This window comes from Paramisgurnus dabryanus, chromosome 10, assembly GCF_030506205.2.
Source record: "Paramisgurnus dabryanus chromosome 10, PD_genome_1.1, whole genome shotgun sequence".
Lineage (NCBI taxonomy): Eukaryota > Metazoa > Chordata > Actinopteri > Cypriniformes > Cobitidae > Paramisgurnus > Paramisgurnus dabryanus.
Genome location: NC_133346.1, coordinates 3,754,536 through 3,779,808, shown reverse-complemented (window position 1 = coordinate 3,779,808; position 25,273 = coordinate 3,754,536). Strand labels below are relative to the sequence as shown.

The following is a 25,273-nucleotide window of genomic DNA, read 5'->3' as shown; positions in this document are numbered from 1 at the left end:
AGTTTTACTTCCCCTCCAGTGTGATGAGGTCAGAAACACAAATGTTGCGTATAAAATGTTTTTTTTGTGTGTGTGTGTCGTATGAAAGCAGGTGATCTGTGCCATTTAATTCAGACCTCAACCTCCAAGGCCCGTTTAACTTCTAAACTTTTGCAACGGGTTACAGGATGTGTCGGCTTCAAACCACACCTCGATGTTTCTCATAATGCTACACAAATGCGCGTTATGTTCCCTGCGTCGTCACAGCTGTCATTTTCCCTTTAAACTGCTGACATTTTAGCAAATATAAACCCTACTGTATCCTCCCCTTAGGGTTTACAACATGACACATTGGCACAAGTATGTGTTAAGCACGAACAACAAGACTGCGTGTTTGGAATTTGCTGGCCAAATATTTGCGTCTGCATCGCTACTTGACTGTAACTCTAGACGTTGTTTTCACACCCATCAGGATTAATTCCCCATTCTTTGAGTAAAATACGTTAAGCGCCAGTCTGGTAAAAATCTACCGAGGTTCCTGTAAGTGCCTCACATTGCTTGCACGTATAAATCAAGGTCTGGTAATAAGCTCAATCCTGCTCCATAAAATATAAAGTGTGCGAGTCTGGCGGTCCAGAGACACAATTCATTTTCATCAGACACATTACGCAACGTCTTCGCTGAGAGCCAGCAATGCAGCAGAATTAAAATGGCCTTTTAAAACTCGGCGCTCGCATTGTTGGCAGCTTCTTTAAATATAAATGGAGATAAACACAAACAATTTATTGCGAAACTGCACGGACGGACTGTAGCAGTCTTGTGAAGTCATGATGTTCTCAAACCTTCTCATATATCTAACAATCCCCATACCAAATATACTTCTTCGTGTCTAGACATGCAGCGATGAGATTTCCCGTATGATTCTCCGGGGAAAGGTAAAGCCTCGGGATATCCAGGCAGGCAGTGTTTGCTTTACCTTTAGTTCCTCTGCAGGGTTGGTTTATTATTAAGCAAGTAAAATAATGAATCGTGTAATTTGTAGATATCATCATAACATCTAAATCTCTTGAGGAGACGGATATAATTCTCAGGGGAAAAGATTTATTACTATTAGAGAGATGACTCAAATAGCAAACAAAATCTCATGTGATTTTTCTTTGTAATATCTACAATAAATGTATCGCTTAAATATAACTTTATTGTCAGTATGCTTTGATCTTATGCAAAAAAGCATAGCATTAAAATTATAGGCTGTATGTATTGAAAAACAGAAAACATATTTAAAAAAGATCCACAGGGTTCCCACACATTAGTTAAAGGAACAGTATGTAAGAAATTTATATCAATTAATCATTAAATGGTCCTGATATGTCACTAGACATTAAGAAATCATTTTCATTTCAAATACTTATATCACTGACAACAGCGTTCCAGCCAGGATATTGTCATTTAAAAAGTGGAGTTGCAGCCCTCAACTGATGTTTATGTTGTCGTTTGGTATATTGGCCACCAGCTGTGCGATTGCAGTACCAGTTTTAGCCACACGTTTTGTGATTGCAATACCAGTTTTGGCCACAATCCTACATACTGTTCCTTTAACTTCAAATTCAAGAACCTTTCAAAGATTTTCCAGGTCTAAAACCCTCAAATTCAAGGACTAAATGTGGGGACACATTTCAAGTGAGAGCAAGGTTACATCGTGTTACCTTTTAAGATACATTGTTACAGTTCCCTTTCGAGGGAACTCGCGCTGCGTCACTGCGGTGACACTTTGGGGACGCCTCCAGGGGTAAGTGCGTCTGAATGTGTATAACAAATTCAACCAATGGTGAGGATTAACAACAAAGACAGTGTGACATGAGAGCCAGGAAGTATATCGCTATCTAAAATATTGTCAAAGACGGCGTTACAGGGACGCAGGAAGTATGGCAAGGGAGACGCAGCGTCTCGTTCCCTTCTCAGGGAACAACAGTTACATACGTAACCCGAGACGTTTTCATGTGTCAAACACAACTACGCAAAAAAGCATTTTGGTATGAATCAACATTCGCATACAGAAGATATAAGCATTTAAAGCGAACAGTTTAACACGTGTGCTTAAAATGTCTAGAATTTTTATGATATTATCCTACACTACACAAGGAATAATATTGATTTTTTTTTTGCAGAAAACTTCGTGCATAAAATAGATTCAAGCACTTTCATTGACCTGTATCTATGTATGTATACTTTCAAAAACTTCTCAGGGCCTTAAATTTTTCTCCCCTAGATTCACAAACTTTCAAGGATTTCAAGGACCCGTGGGAACCCTGGATCTAGATACTAACTATGCATTCTTGGCATAGAGATAAATACAAACAATCAAGCAGTTTTGTTTAGACTGACAATGGGGAAGGTTTATTACTATTATTAAGGGAACCTGGACGATCAAGAGCTAAACTTTGTTGGAGAAGCTCAGTATCTTGAGCAGCCCAACTAGGGCTGTGACGTGGCAGTTTTTACCACAGCGGTGGTTATAGATTGTTCTAGATTGGGGGTGCATGAATGCACGTATGTGCACATTGATGCATAAAGGTTTTACATTAAATGCACACATATATTTTGAAATATATCAAATATACAGTGCTTAACAAACCTGCATGTTCGATGCCATATTCTGTCTCTGCCGGTGGGTGCTCGTCACTACTTGGGACGAAAGACGCTCTAAAGCGCCCACACGCTTTGAAGAGGAAGAAAGCAACGAGGTCACGTTTTCCGCATGGTTTTAGACGTGACGTGATATAAATCTGAAGTGCATATGTATGTGCTTGGCCATTTCGGTGGATGCTCGAGCCGAGCCCCAGAGCACCCACAGGATCGGAGCCTATCTGCGTGTTTATTGTATATTATAATGTTATAATGTTTCCAGCTTTTCTTCCACGCCGTTTCTTAATCCGAAGGCTGCAGCCTCCGGAGGTCGCATATGCAGGCTGCATATGTCATCAAGCCTGGTTTAGTTCAGTTAACTTTTACATTTGCAAGTCATAAGCATATTACAACAATGTATGATAAACAAAGAATAATAGTCAACTTTATAATTGTTAATGTCTTGATTACGTACGCAGCTTACAAATGCAACCTCCAGAGGCTACACCCTTCGGATTGAGAAACGGCCGACATCAGTTGCCTTCACTTGCAAATAGTGCATTAACTCCGCGTCTGCTGGCCGTTTGCGTTAAAACCTGAAGACATCTCACTGGGCAAGATCGTACTTAATATTTTTCATAGTTTGTGACGTGCACACCACCGCAGGGACGCACTTCCCCATCGCAGGTCGGACTCCACCACCGCAGTTGTGCGGTGGGTGTAACAACCGTCAGAGCCCTAAACCCAACACAATCCTGTGGGCCACCTTTGTTGTTTTGGTTATACTCGTGCATACCTATAGAATGAATTAATATATGCACATGATGCACTGTAAAAAAGCAGCGTTAAACCATAAATCAATTCAACCTACTATTTTAAGTTTTGACTTGTGATAAGTTGACATAACTTAAAAAAAACAAGTTAAATTGTTAAACTTAATTTGTTAAGTTAAAGTAACATAAAATATATGTTGATTTGATTTTTTTGTACTCACCGTCATCACATATTTGCGTTTACGTAGTTTACACACTGAAAAGCTTGCAGTTTGAAACCCGTCTTAAAATGTTTGCGTGACAAGGACCCCAAAACGCTACTGTCGTGTGAACGCATAAACTTTATTGTTAACGGTTGAAATCATTGTTGTGTAAACAACCCCATAGTTGGCCACATAGCAGGTGAACAGAAACAAGGAATTTGCTAAAACGTGAGTAATCATTTGGCATATCGTTTGACTGTCGTTTGACCATTTTTCTTCCTTTTTTGGGCAAGTTCCTCTTCTAGCAGACCAGTTTGGTTCTGGATAACCAAATGTAAAGTACTGTAGAAACTAACAGTCTGTATAAACTGCCCTGCGTCAGGAACGAACGTCACAAGTTTTATTTAAAATTAAACCTTTTTAAAAAGAAAACCATTAAATCTTGCTTGTACCAACACATGTCTCTGTGGGACTCCGAAATAAGTTTGACTATGCAAACATATCATTTTGCATGTACAAATTGCAAAATGGCAATCCACAGGAGCACCTGTTTCAGGTAAACTTTGGTGTGGCACATGTTAAATAAAGACAATGTTTACAAGTGTGATCACTTGTAAACACAATTGTCTGTCACCCGAGCTTCTGAACTGACACCAGATTCTGACTCGCAGTATAATAAACAATATAATGAGTTTTCACAGTTTGCAGATTGTACTGGGTTGAGCAGACAATTGTAAAAGTTTGTTGTTAAAATAAATTATTAATGCATGTTTTGATGAATCATTTGTGTGGCTTTACTTGGTTACTCATGATAACATGCACAATAAGAGATTCTGGCTATTACACAACAGAAACAAAGCCGTCAACCTTACAAAACAAGCTCTTAAAAAGTCTGCGACAAGGGTAAAACAATAAAATATAGAAAAATTACATTAATACAGAACTAGAAACCATCTGAGAATGGATTTTATGCTTATTATGAGATTTGTATTGGTTTTAATGGAAACTGTAATGATAGCTTGCATGGCTACGCTTTTAAAATAAAGCTTCCCAAAATAGTCTTTGACAGCCTTTATGGTTCCATAGAGAACCTTTAACATTCACGGAACCTTTCTGTAGCATAAAAGCTTCTTTGTAAAGGGGTTCTAGAGACTAGTAAAATGATAGGACGTTATCTGGTAAATGGGAACTGAAAATAAGAACATCATTACATCACACTGGAATAAGGCCAAAAATACACATAAAGCAACTTTGTAATGGATTTAATGGTTATAATGGGAGCTGTAATGGTTTTAAATGAAACGTTAATGGTCTCTGGGGTTATTTTGGTGGGATGTTATCTGGCATTTGGAAACCAAAAATGAGAACAGCATTAAATCCTACTGGAGTAAGAGCCCAAAATGCACTACATAAGGGAACTTTGCAATGGATTTAATGGTTATAATGGGAGCTGTACTGGTTTAAATGGAAACGCCAATGGTCTGTCGCTGGGGTAAAGTGTTGGGTTCTATCGGTGGGAAGTTATCTGGCAGATGGGAACCGAAAATAAGAACATCATTACATCATACTGGAATAAGACCAAAATAGACTAAATAAAGAGATTTGTAATGGATTTAATGGTTACAATGGGAGCTGTACTGGTTTTAATGGAACTCTGTCATTGGTGTAATGTTTTGGGTTCCTTTGGTGGGATGTTATTTGGCAGATGGGAACCAAAAATAAGAACACCATTACATCATACTGGAATAAGGCCAAAAATACATTACATAAAGGAACTATGTAATGTATTTAATGGTTATAATGGGAGCCGTACTGGTTGTAATGGAAAGTTAATGGTCTCTGTCGCTGGGGTAATGTGTTGGGTTCTTTTGATGGGATGTTATCTGGCAGATGGGAACCAAAAATGAGAACACCATTAAATCCTACTGGAGTAAGAGCCCAAAATCAAAATGCACTACATAAGGGAATTTTGTAATGGATTTAATGGTTACAATGGGAGCTGTACTGGTTTTAATGGAAATGCAAATGGTCTGTCGCTGAGGTAATGTGTTGGGTTCTATCGGTAGGAAGTTATCTAGCAGATGGGAACCAAAAATAAGAACATCATTACATCATACTGGAATAAGACCAAAATACACCACATAAAGGAACTTTGTAATGGATTTAATGGTTACAATGGGAGCTGTACTGGTTTTAATAGAAACGCTAATGGTCTGTCGCTGGGGTTATGTGTTGGGTTCTATCAGTGGGAAGTTATCTAGCAGATGGGAACCAAAAATGAGAACACCATTACATCATACTGGAATAAGACACAAAATAGACTAAATAAAGAACTTTGTAATGGATTTGATGGTTACAATGCGTGCTGTACTGGTTTTAATGGAACGTTAATGGTCTCTGTCACTGGGGTAATGTGTTGGGTTCTTTTGATGGGATGTTATCTGGCAGATGGGAACCAAAAATGAGAACACCATTTAATCCTACTGGAGTAAGAGCCCAAAATGCACTACATAAAGGAATTGTGTAATGGATTTAATGGTTACAATGGGAGCTGTACTGGTTTTAATAGAAACGCTAATGGTCTGTCGCTGGGGTTATGTGTTGGGTTCTATCACTGGGAAGTTATCTAGCAGATGGGAACCAAAAATGAGAACACCATTACATCATACTGGAATAAGACACAAAATAGACTAAATAAAGAGATTTGTAATGGATTTGATGGTTACAATGGGTGCTGTACTGGTTTTAATGGAACGTTAATGGTCTCTGTCACTGGGGTCATGTGTTGGGTTCCTTTGGTGGGATGTTATCTGGCAGATGAGAACCAAAAATGAGAACACCATTTAATCCTACTGGATTAAGAGCCCAAAATGCACTACATAAAGGAATTTTGTAATGGATTTAATGGTTATAATGGGAGCTGTACTGGTTTTAATGGAAATGCAAATGGTCTGTCGCTGAGGTAATGTGTTGGGTTCTATCGGTGGGAAGTTATCTAGCAGATGGAAACCAAAAATGAGAACGTCATTAAATCCTACTGGAGTAAGTGCCCAAAATGCACTACATAAAGGACTTTTGTAATGGATTTATAATGGGAGCTGTACTGGTTTTAATGGAAATGTTAACATTCTCTGTTTCTTGAGTAATGTATTGGGTTCTATTGGTGGGATGTTGGCAGATGAGAACCAAAAATGAGAACACCATTAAAACCTACTGGAGTAAAAGCCCAAAATCCATTGTAAGGGAATTTTACAATGGATTTAATGATTGTAATGGGAGCTGTATTGTTATGGTATCTGTTGGTTATGTGTTGGGTTCTATTGGTGGGACGTTATCTAGCAGATGGGAACCAAAAATGAGAACACCATTAAATCATATAGGAAGAAGACCCAAAACACACTACAGTATATAAAAGAATTTTGTAATGGATTTGATGGTTACAATGGGAGTTGTACTGGTTTTAATGGAAATGTTAATATTCTCTGTTTCTTGAGTTATGTGTTGGGTTCTATTGGTGGGATGTTATCTGGCATTTGGAAACCAAAAATGCGAACACCATTAAATCCTCCTTGAATAAGAGCCGAAATGCACCAAGGGAGTTTGTAATGGATTTAACGATTGTAATGGGAGCCGTATTGATTTTAATGGTCTCTGGGGTCTTTGTTGGTTATGTGTGTTGGGTTCTATTGGTGGGATGTTATCTGGCAGATGAGAACCAAAAATGGGTACAACATGTAATCACACTGGAATAAGTCCTACAGTACATAAAGGACATAAAGGATCAGATTAGTTATATGGGAGCTGTAATGGTTTTAGTTAATGGTCTGTGGTCTCTGTTGGATTGATGTTATCTGGCGGAAGGAACCTAAGAATTTGTCTGTTTATCTCAGCAGAAATGGTATGCACAGTGAATGGTTTACAATGTATACAAAGATGCCCACAGCTATAGAAACACCAATGTATTTAAAGCATGTGGTATTCAAAACTAAAACTCATAAACTCTCAAAAACGCAGATGCAGTCAACTTCATAAAACACAGGTCTCCAAAACGCAATGTAAGAGGTGATGCATTATGATCTGTAACCTCATAAATCATCTTACCAAACTGCTCTCCGACTGTTCCTCATCAGTATCATTAACAGCATCCTCGATTTGTTCACATGTCTGCTGCGCGGCTTTATGCACCAAATGCGCTACAGTCGGTTTGCAGCTGACGGTTCTCTTCAGCGTTTGGATCTCCGCACCGAACGCTGCTGTTGCCGCCGCTCTCCCCGCACTCTGCTCCGGCGTGCCGCAGGGCGACCCATCACTGTCACCCCCGTGACTTCCGTCCGGAGCTGCTACAGCGCTTATCAAGTCGGGTTGAGAAGAAGACAGCACCTGATCCAAACCATTGGGTCTTTTCTTTTTAAATAGCCAAAATCCGCTGTCGTGTTTCCGCTCCTTTTTGCTGGGTCTGGGGCTGGAAGTGAGTTTGGATTTGCCTTGGAAAGATTTCCTGATGCTCCGGTGGGACGCATGCACATCCATGTCCAGCTTGTCCTCCATACGGTATGCTCAGTCAGCTGCTGTGGTCCGGTCGGGTGTTTTTTGCGTGGGGCTATTCAAGTCAAACACATGCAAAGCGATGCAAACGGTATTTACTCGCGCGCGTGCTGCTCAGCCGAACATGTTGCGTGTGAGAAAACACCGGAAGTGCAGAGAGATGGAGATGCAATGAAGTTTTGGTGCTTTCGTGGGTTTTTAACATGAGACAAACACGACAGGGCTTATATCCACGCCCATTACAAATACAGTAAAGGTGCTTGAAAGGTCTTTTGGTTCACCTAATGGATGTTGACCGTCCTTCACGCAGCCTGACAGAGAACATATACATTTATTTTTAAGAGATAAAAAGTTACAGTCTTATCCGTGATGTTGCCACTGTTCCTTTTTATTTCCATTTTATTTCTTAATAAAAGTAACTAAGACATTTACACAAATACCAAGACACACAGACAGATACGCACCTGACCACATGGTTTACAGAAAAACAAAATAAAAAATAAATAAAAAAACTCTATTTTTTTCTCCAAAATATATATTGTAAAGTATATTAAACTCATATAAGTAAAACTAAACGGAATATAAGAAAATATTATTGTATGACTATGCAATCCGTAACTTTCGCCTCTCTATCGCCATCTCTGTTTGAAGCATATAAATGCAGGTTACTTTACGTAGTTTTTTTTAATTTATTTATTTTTTAACCAAAATAGTTGAAGCTTCAATTGTATAACTAGATTTTTTGTTATAAATACATTTATAATAGAGTAATAAACAAAATACATTTAAACACGGTGTCAATGTTTAGATGTTGCGCTCATCCACCACGTGCACGGCTGTGCACTCCTCATACATATGTTAATGAGGCGCCACGTGAATAAACCTTCGGTTGGGTGTATGCAAATATGTTTAACCACGAGAAAAAGCCTGTGGATTTGACGTATAACTCACAATATGCAAAGATGCATTCAACCAACTCTTTAGTTTATTACAGTGCAAAAGTTAAAACTGGGTTTTGCTGGATTACTTAGTTTTTATTTGGCCTAACTATTTACATGTAAGAAACCGGAAGTCGTTCAGTACATGTAATTTTTAGGGAATTAACTGTGTATTTCCCACCATAAAAGATTCACCAATGTGACAACTTTATGCAAATTAACATGTACATATTTATATTTTAAAATTAAAAACATGACACAACTGCATTGTCAGCAGTATTGTATATGAGAGTCCAAAATACGTTTAGTTGCTCATAAATAACATGATATTTGAATCTTAAAGGTGCAGTGTGTAATTTTTAAAAGGATCTCTTGACAGAAAGGCAAAATAATATACAAAACTATATTATCAGCGGTGTATAAAGACCTTTTTATAATGAACCGTTATGTTTTTATTACCTTAAAATGAGACGTTTTTATCTACATAAACTGAGGGTCCCCTTACATGGAAGTCGCCATTTTGTGCCACCATGTTTCTACAGAAGCCCTTAATGGACAAACTTTTTTTTACTAAGTTGTCTCCATCGATGATAAGTTTTTCCAGTGGCGGCTACCGTAGCTTCTCTATGCGTTTCAAAAGTGAGGGGTGAGCAGTGGACTGAGCCGTTTGTTGCAATTCGCAACCTCACCACTAGATGCTGCTAAAATTTACACACTGCATCTTTAAATTATTAAATTTGTATTTGAGTAAAAAGTGGAAGCCACATTTCTTTCAGAGATACAAGGACTTTATTTCTTCGAGGATTTTGTGAATGATACATGATTATATTGAATGTTTCATGCACATGGTTTATGGCTTCATTAATCACAATGCATTCATTTAAAACAAGCATACAGGTGAATTAAATGCTTTCTGCTGATGGAGATTGTCTGATATTGTTTACTTTTTCATTACACTCATTATAGCAGTGATAAATATTAACAATATCATCATTTTAAATGGGACATTTCACCAGACTTTTAAGATGTAAAATTAATCTTAGGTGTCCCCAGAATACAGATGTGAAGGTTTAGCTCAAAATACCCCACAGATAATTTATTATAACATGTTAAAATTGCCACTTTGTATGTGTGAGCAAAATGTGCAAGAATTGGGTGTGTCCTTTAAAATGCAAATGAGCTGATCTCTGCACTAAATGGCAGTGCCATGGTGCAGATTACCGGGTGGTATTATTATAAATAGATGATCCCCTTCTGACATCACAAGGGGAGCCAATTTTCAATGAATCTATTTTTCCACATATTTGCATATAATAAGTTACTGGGTTGATATTTTTCATATTTTTTAGATTGATAGCAGCACTGGGACCCAATTATAGCACTTAAACATGAAAAAAGTCAGAATTTCATGATACGTCCCCTTTAAGGACAAAATTGTCGACTTATAGTGTAAATGGCATTTTAATACGCAGAATAATACAAAATAGTCTAAGAGTACCACACATGTGCTATCTATAAAAGAGAGCTGCCAAAAATTGGTATGGATTTGTAAAACATAATCCTTGCTTTATTGACGGAAGCCGATAATCCTAATTTGTTAATACAAAATTAATGAAAGCTCTAATAAGATGTTAAAATAAACAACATAAATAAATAAGCCACGAGAAGAAAGTATAATGAACATATTTCTAGCTTTAAGAGGATTATCAGTTTGTTCCTTTTTAAATGTGTAAACCTATTGTGTAGCTGCTTAAAACGTGGAAATCACCCAAATACTCGTAACTCTTACTTTAAACAAATATGCACAGATCAACACATTCACACACGCATTTGTAAAAGTACAAAAAAAGTGTCACAAAATGTGCCAATGACAAAACCAATACCGCACACAACAGAAAAAGACTGTACAATGTGTAAAGCATCCTCTGCCATGGAAACAGGTGTCTGTAAGTGCTAAAACGATTGATACTGTTCACAATATTTTAAGCATTGCTAAATATTAACTTCGACCCTGTTTAATCCATAGTGCTCAAGCCATGCTTACATATCTGTGTACTTGTTCAATAAAAAGTTAAATAAAGTTTAGGTTGTTTCTGTGCACCTCACAGGTCCTGTTCATGCATCTGCTGTTGCATTTTCTGAAGCATCTCTTGCATTCTCCGCAGCTGTGGATAATTTGCCAATAATTTTTATTATATAAATCAAATAAATCATGAGAAATAAAATAAAAATATGATTAATCAGAGCAGCTGACCTCTTCGTCCTTCATCTTGATCAGCTTTTCTGTCTCTACGTCAGGGGTGGACAGCGGTAAAATGGGGATTGGGCTCTCCACGCGGCTGTCCTGGGTCAGTTTGCTGTCAAACAAATATTTATTGAGTAATCTTTTTCAGTTCAGCCATAAATACACGTTTTAAGGAGCTCTACCTTGTCATCTCCTGTATGCACTGGGCTCTGTAGTTTTCGTAGTGCACGTCACACGTGAGGTCCTTCAGGTCGTGCATGTGAGATCGGATCAACATGTTCCTCAGCTTGACAAAATCACAGTGGGACTGATTCTCCACTGCATCAACACAAAAAAAGCATCTTTATGTGCATTGTTTACACATGTGACATCCAAACGCATAGCTACATGTTCTTATCATGTTTACCCAGACCAGAGATGTTTAAATCTGTATTAACCTTCTACAATGCCCCACGGGTACAGCCTTCCTCTCACCCGTTGACCTTTAATCTCCACGGTTGTGTTACTCCCGATCACAGCAAATGGAGTGCTCTCCTGAAACACAAAACATATTGATTTTAGTTTCTTGCTTCTTAATGCATTTGTGATTTGCAAGCCTAAATTGTGAGCAGACCTCTTAGGCTTTACATAATGTAATTTAAACCAAATGTCATACATAAAAGCTGTAATTAAAGGTGCCATAGAATGGAAAACTTTTTTGCATAGGCATAGATGAATAATAATGGTTGTGTTCATGATAATGACATATTGTGAGCCTCAAACATGATTGTTTCCTCCTTTTATGTAAACCTAATGCATGCAAAAGACTAGATTAAATGTGTCGCGAGATTAGACGCGTTGTGTTTGTCTGTTGATCAGTGTCAGATGTGAAGTCTCAGCAGATTAAACCCTCACACAGAGTTTACATAATTTAATGAATGCATGTTCTTGCTTAAAAAATGACAGTAGCTGTATCATTTCTAGTGTAAAGAAATGGACATATATTAAATATTAAAATGGATTTAAACATTGTTTGGCTAAAAATAAGCGTTTCTCTCCGTCTAAAGTGAAAGTGAAAGTGAAGACGAGTCCATTATCGGCCCTTGCAGGTATTTGTTATATAACATACATAATGCTTTTTATTTATAGACCACAAATGTAATGTGTTTGTTAATTTAATGTTGTTTAATGTAACTTGGTTTTAATACTTCATTTGAACCAATTATTATTGCATCTTCGTTATTATGTAATTGTAAAGGCTACTGCTCACTTGGGTCTATTTTTATTACCCCAAAATAACAAATTACTTCATTATCAGTTAGCAAAATAATTGTTAGGGCCAGTCCTTGATTAGTTTAAAAATAACGTGATTTCAGTTTCTTATTCATTTATTTCATTATTGAGAGTTTCTTAAAAAGTGTAAAAATATCGTCTCGTCTCGTTCTCGTGAACCCAATCTCGTGTCTCGTCTTGTGGATTAAGTGTCTCGTCACACCCCTACAAAAGACCGATGGAAAACGTGATGCACCCCACCAATATCAAAGGGACACTCCACTTTTTTATTTTTACCGTTTTGAAATCCATTCAGCCAATCTCCGGGTCTGGTGGATCCACTTTTAGCATAGCATAGCACAGGGGCGTCATGCACCAATTTTTTTTGAGGGGGCACAGTGTGCACTGCACAGCTCACAAAAATTTGTGCATACACAGACATCAAACGAAATATTATAGAGCTTTCAGTCTTTTCCATGGCACTGCTTTCATGCAAAAATTTCCAAAATAAAAGTGTTGACTAACTTTCATATCCAATACTATTTAATCGGAATAATGACATATTGGTATCATATTTACATCTGAAACGGCATGTTTTATTTATTTAAGATTTAATAAATGACTTGCACAACAACTGCATTATCCTATGATATTAATATAATTTTAAATCCATTAAAAATCCATTTAAATAACTTGGCTATAGCCAAGTAATTGACTTTAATGTTCAATAATGATACATTTTTTTTAGATAAAATTATTAGAAGAACAGATTATTGCATCAAATTTTACGAACTTTGGCGTTGTACCAAGAAGGTGAAATTTAGAAATCTACTAATATAACGTCGAGACTGTCACATTTTAAACCATACACACTGTAAAAAACAACCTATAGAATTTACTCAAAAAAATTGTTGTAACAATTTGCACTCACTTTGTTTGAGTAAATTATATCCTATATATTTGATTAAAGAGTACCTAAATTTAATTACTATGATAAAGTAAAAAAAATTAGGTAAGGTCTACCTATTTTTTCATAACTAATTACTTATAAAAAAAATGAATAACATTAACCCTATTGGTATTAAGACACAGATCTATTAAATTATTATTAATAATAATAAGCCATTAAGAAACATTACATATTACTTATTCAGAGAGGGTTGAATAAGAAAATAGTCATACACAAGATTGCATAATTGCTTGCTTTATTGACCAAATAACATTCTGTAAACATTTAAAACTAATGATTGGAAGTACAAAATAACCCCAATACATTTCAAGTGAAATACAACATATCATAGTTTTACATAAAGCTTCTTGAACATATTATTTCATAAAAAAAAAAAAAAGTCTTCATCATGAGATGTTAAAAAAACATTAAAAGCAAGATTCCTAAATACTGTTCTTCACGTTATCATTAGAAAATTAAAGAAGACAATAATATGAGAGGAAAAACTGATCTCATTTACCTCAGTAGACTAGCATGCTATATCGATACAAACAAACATTTCAACTTCATTTAAAACTTATTAAGTGCAAAAATACAACTTCATATTATGCTATAACTCACAGTACACGTGCATAAAACATTGAACACTAACAAGAAGTACTTACATTCATTTTTAAGTGATTCAACTTAATATACAAGTCACATATATAACATATGAACTCCGAAATACTTTTTTGAACAGACATTAAAAAGCGAAAGGCAACGTTAATTATATATCCGTAAATGATAATAATAATAATAAAATGGCTTCATAAATGGATCCCTTCTAAAACAAAACTCAATATATTAACAGATAAATGCAAGAAAACTTTTACAGTAATTATCTAGCATCGACAGCTATACCGTTGTTTGTTTGTCTGCTCGACGCCCTCCCGTCTGTATCGTACATCAACCGTCCGCTGCTCTCTCTCGTCACGTGGCTTGCTCAAGTTCAACCACTCATATTGAGCAGCTCCGCTGTTCACGAGATTCAGACATGTAAATAATAATAATGGAAGTTAATATTTTAATCATAAATATGGATTTTTATTCGCAGGTGCAAGAACTGGGCGATGTTTCATTCAAAGCTAACCTGACTGACATATTCTAACCTATCAATCTGTCAACAACAGAGACAGAGAAGCACGCAAATGACTAAACTTCTGGTAGATTTTACAGTTAACCAACTTAACATTTCCATTCATGATGATATCAACAAGTTAAATAAAAACTTACCTGTCAACAAACCGCAGTTCTCCCGCCGATATGATATGAAAAAATGGTGACTCGAGTCCCGCCTGGATGTTGATTCATGCGCACTTTGCGGTGCTAAGGCCAATATTTTGGGGTATATGTTACTTATTTTTTTAGTATTGCAGTTATTACTGTTAAAAATTGGATAGTGAAGGTAGAATATACCCATTATTTTTTATTTTACTTGCTAGCTTATATATTTAATTAAATTATAACTAATTTTCATGGGTTAAATTTAACACCCTCCAGAGTAATTTTTTACAGTGCATTTTCTACACAGAGGTTAACTGCACATTACCGTACTGGAATTTGGAAATGTTGTGAGCCGATAGCAAAATGCAACAGCAACAGCAAAGCTTGTGATGACGTCTGCAGCGCCAGCCGCCAGAATAAAATAATGTAACATGATCAAAACGGCGAAAAATCTCTGAAAAGTGACAAGGATGCAGCACAGAATTGATAATATTGTGCACATTAAACAGATTAAAAGACAAATAACAGATTAATGGAAGCTCCTTTGATTTTGAGGTTGAATGCAAAATCCCTTTGGCTCAAAAAAAAAAACAAGGGGGCACGTGCACCCTCAGTTTGAATGGGCATGACGCCTCTGGCTTAGCATAATCCATTGAATCTGATTGGATCATTAGCATCACGCTCAAAAATGACCGATTTTCAAACTGAAATTAAAAAAGTGAAATCATAATCAAGGACCTCCTTTAAAAACAGCCGATCAGGGCAGATTATATCCCGTCAATAAAAACACATCACAACAGAATCGCTGTTTGCTCTGTACTTTAAGGCCTTCATAACATAATAACATGACATAAAACATGGAGTAAAAAGCAAAACTATCGGTACGTATCGATATTGGTGCATCCCTTTAAAATATATACCCTAAGTTGCTTTGTATCAAATATACTTTCTTGATATCTATATGTAAATGATTTGCTAAGCTATAAAAAGTAAACGTGGGTGCTGATGGTTAAAACTATTTATATTTCTGTCATTTTATATTCATTGTTCACCAAGTTTGCCATGGGATTGCAGTCGTTGTAAATGTTTTAAACCTGTTGCATCCCTCCAGTGCCCAAACACTGAGCAATACCAACCTTCAGCTCTCGATCCTGCTGTTTCAACTCCTCATCCTCATCTGAATCACAATCTGAAAACTGATACACTTTGATTCCATACTTCTCAATCTCCTCTCTCACCTTGAACAGAAGGACAATAAACATTTATTTGTTGCGTCAGCAAGGACGCAGTCGGCGTTGTGGATGTGTAAACAGGTGGATCCACTTCACCTTGTCCTTCATCTTTTTCATCTCTGCTGGCGTCAGACAGTCAGCCTTGGAAATGAGCGGGACCACGTTGACCTTGTCCTGTAACGCCTTCATAAACTCTACATCTACGGGCCGTAAACTTGGAGGACAGAATAAACAGCGAGGTCATTTATTTGCTTTATCCTGTTTTGGATGCACTTTAATGTAAATACATGTAATGTAATAGGATGGACCTGGAAAATTCTGCAGAATTTGAATGTTTATTTACAAATCATCACCTGTTGCTTGTCTCTTAATTTGTTTTAACTTTAAAATCCAGTCCACAAATCTCCTGCACAATTACTGACAAAACTAGAGATAAAGGGAAGAAATGTGTGTGGCAGGGCTTCATTACCCATGTCCAAATGGAGGGATGAAGTATAGGCAACAGTGGACTCGGTTATCCTGGATATTCTTCCTGTTTAATCCACTTTCATCCCGGAAGTACTGCTCGAACTGTTGCTCAATGTAATCCGTGACTGCCTTCCAGCTTACAAGTGAGATGAAGATGCCGTTAATAATAATATTCATAATTGACTGTATTTCTTTAAAGTCTGTGGAAAGTCAGAAAAATGTGTTGGTAGCCAAATAATGGCAAGTAAATAAAATGAGTCAAATATCTTGGAAAAAAATAGGCCGGATTCTATGTACTCAAAGGCAAGGGGTGTGTCCGCTGTCAAACTGAAACCACGCCCACTCGCATTAAAACTGCTGTCTCTCTTAAAGAAATATTCCACTTTCATAAAAAAATTAATTTACGAGGAAAACATAATTTTTCTCCAAATAGTAGACTTTATTGGACTTCAACAGTTCACAGTTTCAATGAAGCTTCAAAGGGCTCTAAACGATCCAAACCAAGACATAAGGGTCTTAACTAGCGAAACGATCGTCATTTTCGACAAGAAAATGTGGTTTAAAAATACATATTTTTTATTATATTATGATCGTTTGGGATCGTTAAAGGATTAGTCTATTTTCTAAAAAAAATCAGATAATTTACACACCACCATGTCATCCAAAATGTAGATGTCTTTCTTATGTTTTTGGAGGAAAACATTCCAGGATTTTTCGCGTCACAGGACCGGAGGAAGACGAGAAGTTGTGGTTAAAAAGGGCATTTTTTTCTTGCCAAAAATGACAATCGTTTCGCTAGATAAGACCCTTATGCCTCATTTGGGATCATTTTGATTCCTTTGAAACATAAATTTTAAACTGCATTAAAACTGTTAAGTGTTGAAGTCCATTAAAATGAGAAAAATCCTGCAATGTTTTCCTCAAAAAAACATAATTTCTTCTCAACTGAACAAAGAAAACATCTTGTATGACATGGGGGGAGTAAATTTTCTGGATTTTTTTAATGAAAGTGGACTAATCCTTTAACTTTCAAATACCGCTACAACCTGAATGGATGCTTGCGATTCTGTTAGGGGCGGGGCCATGCACGGTGGTTCAAGTGCGTCTTTGATTTTTAGGCCTGCCCAGCTCACAATTCAGTACTATACATTTCACAGTCTTTGTAATGTGTTTCAGCAATACATTTCTAACATATACACTGCAAAAAAAAAAAATTAAGAAAAAACATTTCTTAGTATTTCTGTCTTTCTTAAATTAAATTCTTAAACTAAGATGCTTTTTCTTGATGAGTAAAATGACCCAAGAAAATAAGTTTAGTTTTTAGACCAAAAATATCAAATTTAAGTGATTTTGTGCATAAAACAAGCAAAAAAATCTGCAAATGGGGTAAGCAAAAAAATCTTGAACATTTTTTTAAACACTAAATTCAAGAAAAATGTTCTTACCCCATTGGCAAATTTTTTTGCTTGTTTTATGCACAAAATCACTTAAATTTGATATTTTTGGTCTAAAAACTAAACTTATTTTCTTGGGTCGTTTTGATAATCAAGAAAAAGCATCCTAATTTAAGAATTTTTAGAATTTTTAATTTCTTTTAGAATTCTTTACTGAAAACAAGACAAAAATACTAAGAATTTTTTTCTTGAAAGTATTTTTTTGCAGTGTATTATGTGTTTACTGAATTTTACTTTACACTGCAAAAAATGACTTTCTTACTTAGTATTTTTGTCTTGTTTTTAGTACAGATATGTAAAAATTCTTAAATCAAGATGCATTTTCTTGATGAGCAAAAAAATGCTTCTTGATTTAGGAATTTTCAGATATTTGTACTTTAAACAAGACAAAAATACTAAGAAAGTCATTTTTGGAGTGTGGTGTTCATTACATTTATCTAAAAGATTTTATACCAAAATTAAAATGTTATCATTTACAAACTTCTATTGTAAATATATTAAAATATATAACACAAAACATATTTTTTACAGATTCATTGTATTTAACCAAAAAATGACCTTCATAATCTTTTAAATGATAAACTATATGTACTGTACATACCACTCTGTGTTATTGACAGCGTCTCCAAACCCTGGTGTGTCCACAATGGTTAGTTTTAGCTTAACACCTTTCTCCTCAATGTCGACAGTGTGTTTGATGATCTCCACTGTCTGACTAATGCGCTCTAATCATAAAAAATACACATATATGTAGATCAGTAGGGCAGTGGTTCTCAAACTGGGGGCCGCGATGGTGCCAGGGGAGCCCCAGTTTTATGACATTTTATAAAATACATTAATTTATCATGAATTCTGTGTAATTAAACGTAAAAAATTAAGGCTACTAACCAACAGCACTACTTTGTATAACTTAATATGTTTTGTTTAATTAAAATGTTACATTTTTGAACAGTTTTTTGTCATACATTTTCTTTGGGGGGCCGCGAAGAAATGCACCATATACAAGGGGGGGCCGCACGCGGAAAAAGTTTCAGAACCACTGCAGTAGGGGATTGAATGACATCTAGGTAAGAAAATTTAAGGGGCCATTTACACAAGAACAATTTCAAGTTTTTCTGCAGTTTGGCTGTTCGTTTACATGACAATGGCATTTTGGCCATCTTTTGTAAATGGGTTTTCAAAGTTTTTGATAATGACGCCTTGTCATCATCTCAATGTAAACGTGAATCTGTGATAACCGTGACATCATGCTCATTTGTTAATTCAGTCTATATGCATGCGTAAGTATAACCAAAACAACAATGCTTTGTGCTGCACAAGATACTAAGATTTTGCATGCTTCTCCAAAAAAAGTTTACAAAAATTTTAGCATCTTATAGTCCATGATCACTCGTCCGACCAAACAAAACTGCTCGATGCTTTCACTGTCTTGATTAATTGTATTTATCGCTCTGTAGAAGTATGCGTATGTGTGCAGGCATATAGTACTTGTTTACAAGGTGACATCGCCATCTACTGGTCTGGCACATGTAATACAGCGTATTTAATAAACACTAAATAATAATTTGTTTCATTCTGTGAACTACTGACACATTTTAGCCAAATTATTAATAAAAATAATGTATTTATTTGTTGAAAATTTACATCGGAAAAACATGGTCAAAATAACAAAAAATATGCATTGTTTTCCGATCTTCAATGCAGCAGAGAAAACAGGTTTAAATTTATTTCTCAACAACAAAATACTAATGTTTTGCATGTATTTTAGGATTAATTCAAAAAAGAATTTTATTTTTGAAAAATCCAGATTTTTGCATGGGTCTTATCATGCTCTCAGTCTTTTACATTTGCTGTAAGTTGACTTTATGTCACTTTCAAGTTTTTTTTTATTCAGAAGACACTGGGCAGAAATGGTCACAATACATCTAAAAAAAGATGATTAAAACTGGAGTGGTCTCTCAATTTTTTCCGCAGCTATATCAGGAGATCATTGTCGTGAAAATCTAGGTCTCAGTAAATTTATTAGCAAATTAGATATATACCTTCAGCATTTAGTAGTTTTCTGTCTTTGTAGAGATCTGTGAGGAACAAGCTGTTGATAAGGGTGGACTTCCCTAAACCAGATTCCCCTAAAACAGAAGAACGGCAACATTTTCCATTCATATACATTTCTATTTCCAACATTTATCAATAAAGGCACACATGTTATGAAACAGCAAGTCACCTGCCACCATGAGCGTAAAGTCAAAGCCCTTCTTTACCGACTTTCTGTGAACCTGGTTCGGGAGGGTGGCGAAGCCAACATACTCTTTCTCCTGAGATAAAGGTATAAGATAACATTTAAATAATACAATGCAAAGCCTACCACATTTCTGTCCACATTTAAATATCTTTACCGTATGCAAAAATAGACAAAACCACATCTTGTGATAACTGAAGGGATTAATCCAAGCTCCCCACCCCCAAACCTCTACAGCCACGGGCAGGGATGTATGTCACATATTAGTAGGGCATTCCCAGAATTCCAGTCGTGTTTCATTATTCAGAGCGAATGTATGGGAAAAGAAGGTACTAGATGTTTCCTTGCAGCTCAATCAAGGCGATCTTAGTTTGCAACATTACATAATTTATACTGTTATATAAACCTCTGCGCTGTTATACAGAATCATCCTACTTGGTTTGCATCACAAATATGCCTAAAATTAGTCCTGTTTACTCATTCCTATTCATCTTTCTGTAAAGCCGATCAAGTGTTTGAGTAAGTCATTGTTTTATGTGCCAGTGAATGATGAAGTTTATGGATATGAATGATACCTCAAATATGTGATGGTGTGCTAAGTAATCTGACGTTATTGATTGTCAGCTGGTGAAAGGTTAAAAGACAGAGGATGATATATAGGACAGAGTCTTAATCGTATAGCAATGCACTAAAACTACTCTGAAGATCCTAGCAACCACATTTTCGCTCAGTTTGGCTTCATCTCAAAGACAATTTGAAAAAAATGTGTCTAAGGGAGAGGCGATTATCCTTTCCTAAAGGCATGGATACCAGATTTTGACTTAATTCACTGGCCACAGTCCCAGCCTCTGGAAACTGTGTGGACATTCGTGGGCGATAACTGAGAAACAGCTCAAGATATGAATTCTAGCTGTGGTTTAGACCCATTATTCTTATTTCCAAGAGTCAAGACTGACTGACAGAACGCCCTCGGGAGAATATACAGAAAGCCAAATGCACATTTAGACATTTTCTAAGCCAGCACGCCCTACACAGAGCAGGCCGCATAAACCAATGTAGATGAATATGAAAAACTGGGATAAAAAATACAATGGTCAAACATTAAACATTGCATTGGCTTCATGAAATAAATAGCTACCATAGCTTCTCATTGTGCTTTGAAACTAAGGTTGATTGCAATTTGCAATTTCAAAGCAATTATAAACAGGTCGACTGAATCAAAATCATAAAATTTGTCTAAATCCTTTCAAAAGCATTTCACCCCATAAATTCTCATTCTTTCTCATAATGCAATATATATATGTAGCCTAAATTCATATTGCATATATACATTACAGTACTATTTGTTATGCTATGTACACACCAAACTAGATTCTCTAGATTACTCGCGGCAAACACATCGCCCATATCGCGTCATTCACATCGCCCCATGCGAGGACGCGTCTGATTGCGTCTTTGCATTGACTTTGCATTGACTAGGATCTACTTGCGCAAATCGTTGAACTTGCGTTTGGTGTAAACCCACAGTTATGCTACGTACACACCAAACACGGGTCATCGCGTTACTCGCTATAGATTACTCACGGGATTTAACTTCTTCGCCAAACTTCAACTTTGGCGAAGACGCATTTGAGGCGAATAGCGTGTGTTTTTTCATGGCAAACTTTGTAAGTAGTCTACTCGCGCAAATCATTGAACTTGCGTCTGGTGTGAATCCACAGTTATGCTATGTACACCCCAAAAGCAACTCATTGCGTTACTCGCTCTAGATTACTCGCGAAATTTAACTTCGTGTCATGCGAATTTTTCGCTAGAGTTGAATATTTTTAACTTAGGCGAAGACGCGTTTGAGGTGAAAAGCGCGTGTTTTCGCGGCAAATGTGCCACCAATATCGTGTCATGCCCACGCAGGGATGCGTCTGATTGTGTCTTTGCATTGACTTTGTATGTAATCTACTCGCGAGTTGAATACTTTCAACTTGGGTGAAGACACGTTTAAGGCGGATAGCATGTGTTTTTGTGGCAAACCCGCCGCCCATATTGCGTCATTCGCATCACCCCATGCGAGGACGCATCTGATCGTGTCTTTGCGTTGATTTGTATGTAATCTACTCACGGAAATCCTTGAGCTTGCGTCTGGTGTGAACCCACAGTTATGCTATGTACACACCAAACGCGGGTCATCGCATTACCCGCTCTAGATTACTCGTGGGATTTAACTTTGTGTCTTGCAAATTTTTCGTGTGAGTTGAATATTAAAATGCTTTTGAGGCGAATAGGGCGTGTTTTCACTGCAAATGCACCGCCCATTTTGCGTCATTCGCATTGCCCCACGGTTTACTCGCGCAAATCGTTGAACTCAAGTCTGGTGTGAACCCACAGTTATGTTAAGTACACACCAAATGCGGGTCATCGCGTTACTCGCTCGGGATTTAACTTTGTGTCATGCAAATTTTTTGCTCGAGTTGAATATAATATACTCACGCAAATCGTTGAACTCAAGTCTGGTGTGAACCCACAATTATGCTACGTACACACTAAACGTGGGTCATCGCGTTAATCGCTCTAGATTACTCGCTCTAGATTACTCGCGGGATTTATCTTCGGGGCATGCAAATTTTTCGCTTAAGTTAAATATTTGCAACTTGGGCGAAGACGCATTTGAGGCGAATAGAGCATGTTTTTGTGGCGATATCGCGTCATTCGTATGGCCCCAAGCGACGATGCGTCTGATCGCGTCTTTGCAAATTATTTTAATATAATCTACTCGCGCAAATCGTTGAATTCGTGTCTGGTGTGAACCCAAAATTATGCTACGTACACACTAAACGCGGGTCATCGCATTTCTTGCTCTAGATTACTTGCAGGATTTAACTTTGTGTCATGCGAATTTTTCGCTCGAGTTCAATATTTTCAACTTTGGCGAAGACGCATTTGAGGCGAATAGCGTTTGTTTTTTCGTGGCAAACGCGCTGCCCATTTCCCCATTCGCATCGGCCCACGCAAGGACGCGTCTGATGACTTTGTATGTAGTCTACTCGCGCAAATTTTTGAACTTGCGTCTGGTGTGAATCCACAGTTATGCTACGTACACACCAAATGTGTCTCATTGCGTTACTCGCTCTAGATTACTCGCAGGATTTAACTTCGTGTCATGCGAATTTTTCTCTCGAGTTGAATATTTTTAACTTGGGCAAAGACGCGTTTGAGGCGAATAGCATGTGTTTACGTGGCAAACGCGACGCCCAAATCGCGTCATTCGCATCGCCCCACGCGAAGACGCATCTGATCGCATGTTTGCATTGACTTTGTTTGTAATCTACTCGCATAAATCGTTGAACCCACAGTTACACTGCCTTAAAGGGGTCATAGCGTGAAAATTAGACTTGTTTCATGTTTAAGTGTTATAATTGTGTCCCCAGTGCTTCTATCAACCTAGAAAACGTGAAAATGATCAACCCAGTAACTTTGTTTGGGTAAGCCATTTTCTGCAAGCATGTGAAAAATTAGGTTGTTCAGATTTCGCCTGTTTTGTGAGGTAGGTAGCAAGGCGAATTACAATAATACTGCCCCCTTTATCTGCACTATCCAACCACAGCACTGCCATTTAGTGCAGAGAGAAAGAAAAATGCTTGACAGCCCAATTGAGTTTCAATTACAACAAACCACCATCATTGTGATCAGTGTTTGCACTTCATCAGCTCATTTGCATTTTAAATGACACACCCCAAAACGAAACACTTTTGCTCAGGCCAACAAAGTGGCAATTTTAACATGCTATAATTAATTATATGTGGGGTATTTTGAGTTAAAACTTCACTTACGCACTCTGGGGACACCAAATATTTATTTTACACCTTAAAAATATCTCATAATATGACCCCTTTAATGTATGTTTATTTTTTTAAATCATCTTTGTGTGTACGTAATTATTTTCATTATTTTATAACAATAACTATTGTAAAAATAACACATTAAATAATGTAAGTAACTGTCATAAAAATATGCAAGAAACAATGCCAAATACGTAAAGGTCTAAAATAAAAAAAAAATTAGAAGTAAATGTATTTAAATAGGCCTAAATAAAATAAATAAATAACACAGATTCCTCAAGAACAGTGGATGACCCCAATATCACCATCAGCATCTTTTTTTAGTGTTTGGACCACAATGTGGGACACTGCAGACAGGCAGTCAGTAATGTAGACATATTAAATTACATGTAGCCTATCTCTGAAATGCATCCATGAATTTGATGGAAATATACAGCGACCCCTAAATGTCAGATAACAAATATTGCATATTTTTCATACATTGCTATTAAACAGAAAATCATATAGATTTAGACAGAAAATGCAAGGACCGTGATCCTGCATGAGCTCTATTCATAGCCAACTCCAGCCTACTGTCCCAGAAATACATCCTTACACAAATGTAGATCAACCAAAGTTAAACTGGTTGAAATCAGTGTCACGCAGTCTGTATTGTTCACACTGATGACTGTAAAGTAAAAACTGCGCTCACCTCTCCATCCTCTGTGGTGTTATGAAGATGCAGCGAGCAGGTGCGGATGCAGACGCCCATGCACGCGTCGGGAAAACCAGAGCGGTTTGTCCAAACAGATAAAAATAGACTTTCGGTTATTTTATGAATCTGTAATATCATTCACATGATTTTGATATATGTTATGTCTTACCTGATATCACCGGTCGACTCCTAAACCTGGCGCTGCTCGTCATTACGACTACTTTCACAACGCGAATTAACCGCTACTACTACGGCGAAGGCTTATTGAATAATATTCATAAGCTTGTCCGTCGCCATTGGACGGTTACCAAGACACGTCACCACGGCTTATTCACTATTAATGACATTGTTAAACCACACACGGGCGTTCGAAACGATTATTATTCATGAGGTAAATTTCGCCATAGTAGGATTCGTGTTACTGCTGTGGGAACCACTGGAATAAATAATTAAGCAGGCGGAAACGGAGCGTCTGACTAAAACCTGACTGAAAAACTAAAGAAACACACTTCTTATTTTGTGATAATTATATCTTGCCTTATTTTACCTATATTTTATACTATCTTGAAAAATATAAAT

The 25,273-nt window shown here is 36.8% G+C and overlaps 2 protein-coding genes across 3 annotated transcripts in view; both read right to left on the bottom strand.

Moving 5' to 3' along the window:
• mctp1b (multiple C2 domains, transmembrane 1b) overlaps nt 1-8,307 on the bottom strand; it is a 51,256-nt gene extending 42,949 nt beyond the window's left edge. Inside the window, exon 1 of the mRNA XM_065262393.2 lies at nt 7,682-8,307. Coding sequence (XP_065118465.1) covers nt 7,682-8,128 — 447 coding nt within the window. The 5' untranslated portion in view covers nt 8,129-8,307. The remainder of the gene's footprint in view (nt 1-7,681) is intronic.
• A 1,552-nt stretch (nt 8,308-9,859) lies between these two features.
• septin5b (septin 5b) lies at nt 9,860-24,832 on the bottom strand. Of its 2 annotated transcripts, none has more exons than XM_065262405.1 (11): nt 24,692-24,832; nt 20,153-20,243; nt 19,971-20,057; nt 18,530-18,653; nt 16,476-16,610; nt 16,103-16,220; nt 15,911-16,012; nt 11,746-11,842; nt 11,491-11,626; nt 11,318-11,420; nt 9,860-11,228 (listed from the first exon to the last, which is right to left on the bottom strand). In XM_065262405.1, exons 1-11 carry the CDS (start codon nt 24,830-24,832, stop codon nt 11,166-11,168), a joined length of 1,197 nt encoding a protein of 398 aa, XP_065118477.1. In that variant the 3' UTR covers nt 9,860-11,165. The 2 variants fall into 2 exon arrangements, with proteins under 2 accessions (XP_065118477.1, XP_065118478.1); XM_065262406.1 differs by lacking the exon at nt 24,692-24,832 and adding an exon at nt 20,325-20,366.
• Nucleotides 24,833-25,273: the final 441 nt, after the last annotated feature.